The sequence below is a fragment of the Nothobranchius furzeri genome, chromosome 11 (genome assembly GCF_043380555.1).
Source record: "Nothobranchius furzeri strain GRZ-AD chromosome 11, NfurGRZ-RIMD1, whole genome shotgun sequence".
Taxonomy (NCBI): domain Eukaryota; kingdom Metazoa; phylum Chordata; class Actinopteri; order Cyprinodontiformes; family Nothobranchiidae; genus Nothobranchius; species Nothobranchius furzeri.
This window is the reverse complement of record NC_091751.1, coordinates 57,631,842-57,639,049: the sequence shown is the minus strand read 5'-3', so window position 1 is coordinate 57,639,049 and position 7,208 is coordinate 57,631,842. Positions and strand designations below refer to the sequence as shown.

General features: G+C 45.4%; 1 protein-coding gene across 1 annotated transcript; it reads right to left on the bottom strand.

Moving 5' to 3' along the window:
- Nucleotides 1-317: 317 nt before the first annotated feature.
- Nucleotides 318-2,480, bottom strand: fem1a (fem-1 homolog a). The gene has a single exon (XM_015957199.3). The coding sequence runs from the start codon at nt 2,332-2,334 to the stop codon at nt 481-483; it is 1,854 nt and encodes a 617-aa protein (XP_015812685.1). The 5' UTR covers nt 2,335-2,480; the 3' UTR covers nt 318-480.
- Between the last annotated feature and the right edge of the window lie 4,728 nt (nt 2,481-7,208).

Here is a 7,208-nt window from a genome sequence, read left to right as displayed (position 1 = left end):
GATGTCTGAATATTGGCACAGTAATCCCAACAAAGCAGCTGATGGATCTGAAAACCTTCTAACTTTTAGTAGAGTTGGTTCAAATATTGGTTTGGAATAAACTAGCTAAACGATAAGTGAGCCCTACCATCCCAACATTTCATTTTCATGCACTACACACTTTGATCAGATGCTTCATAATAATAATAATAACATTATTATTATTACTAATCACCTTCTCCCTATAGAGCAGGAAACCCAGAGAAGACCAGAGATGCTGTAAAAGCTCCTCTTGTTGCTGGAGGAAACTTCACCCAGTGATTAAAGAACAGCAGGGATCAACCATCACCAGGCAGGGAGTGACCTCTGGAACAGATTTAATCCCTGCGGCTGGCGGTTTATTGCTACGGTTTTGGTCTGAGAGGATGCCGGTACAGCCAGGAGCCAAGACAGAAATGAAAACGGCAAACAGGGAAAAGCCATGCCGCCTCGTCACGGAGCTCAATGCAGCTCGATGAAAGCCTCCATCTCCTCGGAGATCAGTCCCCTGTACGGAAGTCTGTGCTTTTCCACGGCACGCGCTGCCAGGCACTGAAGGGTGATGTAGTTCAGCGGGAAGAGGGCTGGGTTTCCACTGCTGTGCTCGTCCAACAGCTCGTAGGACGTCTTCCTCTGTGCGTTTGTCGCATCGAAGTGAGCCCCCGCCTTGATAAGTAGTGCCATAATCTCTGGACAGCCGTTGTTAGCAGCGATGTGGAGCGGCGTGTTGTTCTCGCAGTCGCGTGAATCAACGTCGGCGCCGCACTCTAGGAGGAGCGCCGCCACAGCCTGGGAGGGGAAACGACCCACGGGGTAGCGGCCGACGGACGTGGTCTCCTTGTCCACGGCCATGTGCAGAGGGGTAAAACCGTTCCGACCGCGGGGGTTCAGCTTAAGCAGCCGGTAGACTGTGTGCTTCTTCTGGTGCTCCTGCTCGGGGCTACACTCGAGCTTCTCCAGGAGAAAAACCAGGTGGAGGATGATGGAGAGCGCTTTGGTGAACTGAGGAGCTTCTGGAGGGTTATCCCTTTGTGCCACGGCTCTTTCCACTTCCCTCACGCTTTTTCCCAGCACTGTCATCAAATCCAGGAAGGTGATGCGGGTCGACAGCGTCCCTTTGGCCCTGTCCTGGATAACAAAAGAGAAGAGCTCTGCAAATGACAGGAAGCTGGACGCCGTCATTGGACTCAGAGGATCCAAGTTGCTCTGCTGCATCTCCAAAGCGTACTTCCACAAACTGATGCAGCGCTCAAAGTTGCCGGAATCAGCATAGACGGCCCCCCTGTATCGGATGTAGTAGGAAGTGTCTGGGTGGGATGGTCCAAGGATGCGCTCACGAACCAACAGGGCCTGCATTCTCATTTCATCAGGGTCTGTGATCAAGGCTTCCAGCTCATCTGCCGTGTTTACCTCCTGTGCGCAGCCGTACGCAGGGATCGGAGGGCCGGGTGGGGGCTTGGCCAGGGATCCAGCTTTGTCACCCGCCTGCCTCAGCTCCATGGCTCTTCTCCAGTACCTCATGGCTCCTAAAAGATCACGCTTTTTGTCCACAAACGTGGCCCCAAGAAGTTCGAGCGAGTCAATGCGCTCCTCCCTGGATGTACGAGGCTGATGGGCGAGATACTCCACAATGTTTGTGTGACCTGTGACACTTGCAGCGAGGAGGGGGGTCATCCCGTATCCATCCCTCTCCATGCGGGCATTGCACTTCAGCAGCATCTTCATGATGTCCAGGCTTCCGGACTCCGCACAGTCATGGAGGGCCGTGTTTCCTTTTACACTCTTGCGGTTGACGTCAGCACCGCGGTCCAGGAGGTACTTGGCGATCTCCTTGTGGCCTTTGTAGCAGGAGATCATGAGGCAGGTGTGGCCGTGGCGGTTGGCCACCTCCATGTCAGCTCTGTGCTCCACCAGGTAGCGCACTATCTCCAGGTGTCCGTCAAAGCAGGCGGCTCGGAGCGGCGTGGAGTTGGTCAGCGTGGCATTGTTCACCGAGGCGCCGTGCTTCAGCAGAGTCTTCACCACCGGGAGGTGACCGGCTGCCGACGCCGCCCACAGCGGCGGAGCCCCTTCGATAGTCTCTCCGTCAAAGTTGACCGAACCCCCGAGTTCAACATTAGCTTTACAATGTTCCAGGAGGTAGTCCACCACCTCCAAATGTCCGTAGCGAGAGGCTATCAGCAGAGCGGTGCTCCCCTGTGTTTTCTCCTCAGCTAGCACCTCCAGTTCTTCAGGAGTTTTGTTGCTCAGCAACTTCTGGATAAGTTTCAGCTTACCATCTCTGGCCGCGTTGAACACCGCGGTGGTTACATCCATCTCACAGGCTTTGTGCTGCGGCGCGGGACGCCGGCCCCATAACCTCCCGCTCACGGGAAAAACAACCAACGAGTCTCAGCAGGAAGAGCAGCAAAATCTGAGTTTAGACTCCGCTCCGGGTTCACATCTTCCTGCCATTTTGAGGTTGGTGTCAAGATGGCGTTCCTGCTGTTTGACAAGTCTATGTTTACATGCTCCGCTAAACATTGTGGGTAATGTAGTTTAAAATGAACGGGCTTGCCTTCCAGCAGAGGGGATTTCGTAGCTAAAAAACTACATTTCCCATGGAGCTAGCGGCTGACATTGCTGACCAGCTGATAGGCTCGATTGTTATGGCGCTTTGAACCAACATCAAGCGTCTCCAGTTGCAGATGTCAGCTGACGAGTCTGATTAAATTAGACCTTCAAAGAAAAACAGTTTTGTTAAAAAAGAAAGATGACTTTTATAAAACTGATATCAATACTACTACTACTACTACTACTACTACTACTACTACTACTCCTCATACCACCTCTTTCTCAGCTGTTACAGACATCTGGCGTACCGGAATGTGGTCAGGTGGTGTTGGGGTTACCTGGGACAGCACATTCGTGTTGTCATCCCGTCATGTGCTGTCTCCAGAATAAGGCAGGAGTTCCCAGAAGACGGTGCATACAAAGGATCCCTCCCTCCTCTGAACTTGAATTAATATTTTTATTATTATTAAATAAATGTCACATTATATATTTCCTGTTTTGATTCTTGTCCATAAAAAGCTGCATAAATCACTAAACGGTAAACGCACTTCTTTACACTTTGACATTATTTATGTATACACACTTATAGCCACACACTTTCAAATGAGCTCTTACAACAGTAAGGTTCAAATGAGTGGTTAATTAGTGCTGCTGTAACAAGTGAATTTACACCCTGTGTGATTAATGAAGTCTATTCTAGAGCAGGTTCAATTAGGTAAAAATTAATGATAATTTAATAAATGTGATATATGTATTTATACACGTCAAAATGTCAATATAATTGTATTTAAAATGACACAATTGCGCTGCAAAGATAACATTTATTGCAGCTACTACTAAGAAAATGATAGATTACAATCTGATCATAACTTTCATGATTTTTGACAAAACTCTAAACCACAAGCAGAGATTCTGGAGCTATGTGAGGAGAGGTTGGGCCAACAGTGATGTTTAGGTTCCTTGGACTGGAGGTAGCTTTCACTGTGATGACAAACGTCGTGGAGATGGAGCCCAGGAGCACAGGCTTTTCTGTTACAAGATCAGGAGGCTCTGAGGAAAAAAGGAATATTAGTATGACTGTAGTATGACTTTCAAAAGCTGAGTTTTGTTATGTTACATACGGCCAAGATTGTCAAGTTGTATGGGAGCCACGGAGCAGAATGGTGTAGAGATCAATAGACATCTGGGAGGTGGACAGCATGAGTCACGAGTGGATGAGCAAAAAGATCCATAATGACGAAACTGATTGTTAGTCATGGGAGGATGACTGAGGACTGCCCAGGAGGAGGAGGAGGAGGAAGAAATTATGTGATTGAGAAGAGAGCCGGAATTCCAGAGATCTGTGTAGAAAATAAGCTCTAATAAAGTAAAGATGAGTGACTGGCCACCAGCTGTTTTTGTTCTCCTGCCAGATGAGATGATGGTTACAGGTGTGAGGATGCACCTTCAGTTATAGCCACATTGGAGGAGTGTTCAGGTAACTCCTCTGCCGTACAGTGATGAGCAGCCTGGCTGAGGAGGAGATGAGAAAAAATAACACAGAGTAGAATACTAATAATTACAATCTCTTGTTGTGTAGCTCACCTTATGTGCACTTTAAAACCTGGACCTCTGCCTGCTCACAGCATCCCGTTTGTCTGGTCTTTGGAACTGGGCACAGACAGGTTCTGGAACAGGAATTTTGTCCGAGTACTCCTGATATGGGAGAGGATCCACCACCACAGAGTCGAACAGCAGGTCCATAAGCTTGTGCACATATACTGGAAAAGGGTTTTCAGTATTACAATAGTTCTCCATAACCATCATTTTGGTTTTATCATACAATATATGACATACATGAGGTTAGATTGGTCTTCAGGGCTCTCACTGTGTAGTCTCCACGTTTGTACTTTGGGTACACTCCAGCATATCTCAGCTCAAAAGTTGCTGTTGCTGCATGTGAGCGTGCTGCATTTTCATTATAGTGCATTGCAGCAATTTGTAATTCGAAATAATCAATTAAACAAACCATATAGATTTTTGGCAAAATTCTACATTTCATGCTAAAATATAAACAATTAGAGGCATTAATTTGACCATTTATTGTATTCATTACCTAGACAGCATTCGTTTGAAGGAGAAGACCTGACTTTTTGGAGTGAATCTGATGATGAGGCTGTGGAAGGCCTCCGAGGTGGATGTGTGGTACTGAGGGCTTATCTTCTCTACGTCCTTCACAAACCGTGGAGCTAAAAGAATGGCAGTGAGCTTCTCACATGATGCTGTGCCTACGTTGAAAATGATAATTTTGTAATTTATGTATACATAAATTACAATTTGATCAACTTTAGAATGTTGCTATTATTTCATTGAGAGAAAGTTACCCATAGCTGACATTTTTAGATGACAAATGTATGAAAGAGTGACTAATAGTGCTGTAGACAGGTGTGGTCATTACTTACGGCATTTTAGTACATATTATTTCAAGTAAGGTTGTTCTGCCTAAAACCATGAGTTGTGTGGTGCCCCCTTGTGGTGAAATTTCTGAACACTTTATTCTCAGTAATTAATTGCTGTTGGCCAAATGGTGGTGTGTGGCGTTAGCAGCAACATGTGACGTCTGTAACTCTCATGTTCCAAAAGTATTTCTCCATGTTGAAGGAGGTTAAGACAAATATTCTGTTGTGGGGTGACGTGTTCTAAATGTAAAGAAACCAAACAGTAAAGACTCAGCTGTAATGAGTACATGCTACACTTACTTGGTTTGAGCCACTGTCTTGCCTGTTCTCCATCCAGAGGTGCATGCAGACAGCTAGGGAACAGGGCGTTGTCATGGCTGTGCACATTTTGGATGTGGTTGGCAACTGAAGTCCACTTAGCTACTGCCTCATCTCCTGAGGAGGAACTGGATGCCGACCAGTAGAGGTGGTTCACCACACTTTGCTTCCACAGTCTCACATCCTGGGTCGTCTTTCTCTTCCCCAGCTCTTCGATTTTCTTACCAATTCATGGAGAGCCAAATAGACCCACATTCAAAATAGAAAAAAAAATCCTGTAATATTCACAATATCCCCAAAGATGACCTTTTCCCATGTGCCAGGGGTCAAAGTAGTGACTGATTTCCTCTTTTTTCCTCCTGCAAATACCTTTGCACTCCTGTGTGGCGGTCAGTCACAACTTGCTGCACATCGACCCCCCCTCTCCAAAAGTGTGCTCAGACTTCGCACAAATCCCTCCTTCTCCATTCGCACACTATTTCCAACTTCATTGTTCTGAAAATAAACACAATTCTCCATTGATCTGTAAACAATTAACCATGAAATGTATTGGAATCATCAGGTAATGTTGTACCTGTACGAGTTGGATATCAATAACTTTGTTTCTTTTGAGATCCATCATGGTGTAGCTGCCATATTTGGCTGAGTGTCCTTCAGAAATGCAAGTTATTACTTAATTTACATTTGATAGCAAAGGAATAAAATAAATAAATTTAAAAGTATTCACCAGGTGAATCAGCTCGCATGTCACCACCAAGAGTCACAGGTCCAGATTCAGTAGCCTCCTGGATGATATCAGCTTGCTCTAGCTGCCACTGCCAGCTCACTGTTGGAATTAACAGCTTTGCCTGATGTCAATAGAATGTCTGCATGGACAGTCCCTGCACATTGAAGGCACCCAGGAACTAAAATATGAAAAGTTACATCATGAAATGAGAGATGCACAGACCTTATCAAATCTAACCTAAACATTTTTGGGCTATACCTTAGAAATCTGGATAAATGATGAGCCAGTGAAAAGGACAGCAGCACAGAGCTGGAGGTTTCCTGCTGGGATGCTGTTCACCATGGGCTGACTGGACCACTCATTGTAGTGCTCACAACATGAACACCGTTGTGTCACACGGAGCAGTCGTGTTCACAACACAACGACCGGTTCAAACGGGACACCTTCTGAACAGCCCCAGCAACTGTTCCTCAAGAACAATATACTTCTTGTCCTTTTGTGGATGGACCTCAGTGAAAGAGTTGAATAGAACACATACATTTATATATGTGGCAATATCTTAAAAATTCTGAAATGTTTTAATTTTTTTTACCTTGAACAGTTCACTGAGCTTGCACTGTCATTGAGGTGGAAGCTGGGATCAACAGCAGACACCTCACATCTTGGTCTTTTCAGGGGTGTGGACGCTGCTCTGGGACTTTCTGGAAGATGAATTTCCATCATGGTCCCTGTGTCACAAGACACACTGCGGCTGTGAGCTCTAAACTGGGTGGCTATGTAAAAAACAAAAAAGCAGCACATTTATAAATGTTTAAAAGAGTAGAAAATCACATGCAACAATAATCTGTAAAACAAATTAAAACTAGAAGGTGATAATAAAATGTTTACATAGAAGATTATTAAAAATAATTCACCTTTGCTACGCCGGTAAGGCTTCATGTCAGCCTGGACAAGTGCATTCTTGCAGACTACTAAATCAGTCTGACAGCCAGTGTCTTGGGTAGATTTAGCCTGAAAAATAAAATAGAAGCACATTGTTGTTGGAGTTTATAAAGTCAGATAATATACAAAAGAAACAGTCCTATATAGGCGCTTTATAACATTCCTAGTGTGTGATCGTTATTATAACGTAAAAGTCAGTCACATATGATGTG

Excerpts from the sequence above, each read along its gene's own strand:
- fem1a (XM_015957199.3), bottom strand. The coding sequence starts at position 2,334 with ATGGATGTAACCACCGCGGTGTTCAACGCGGCCAGAGATGGTAAGCTG.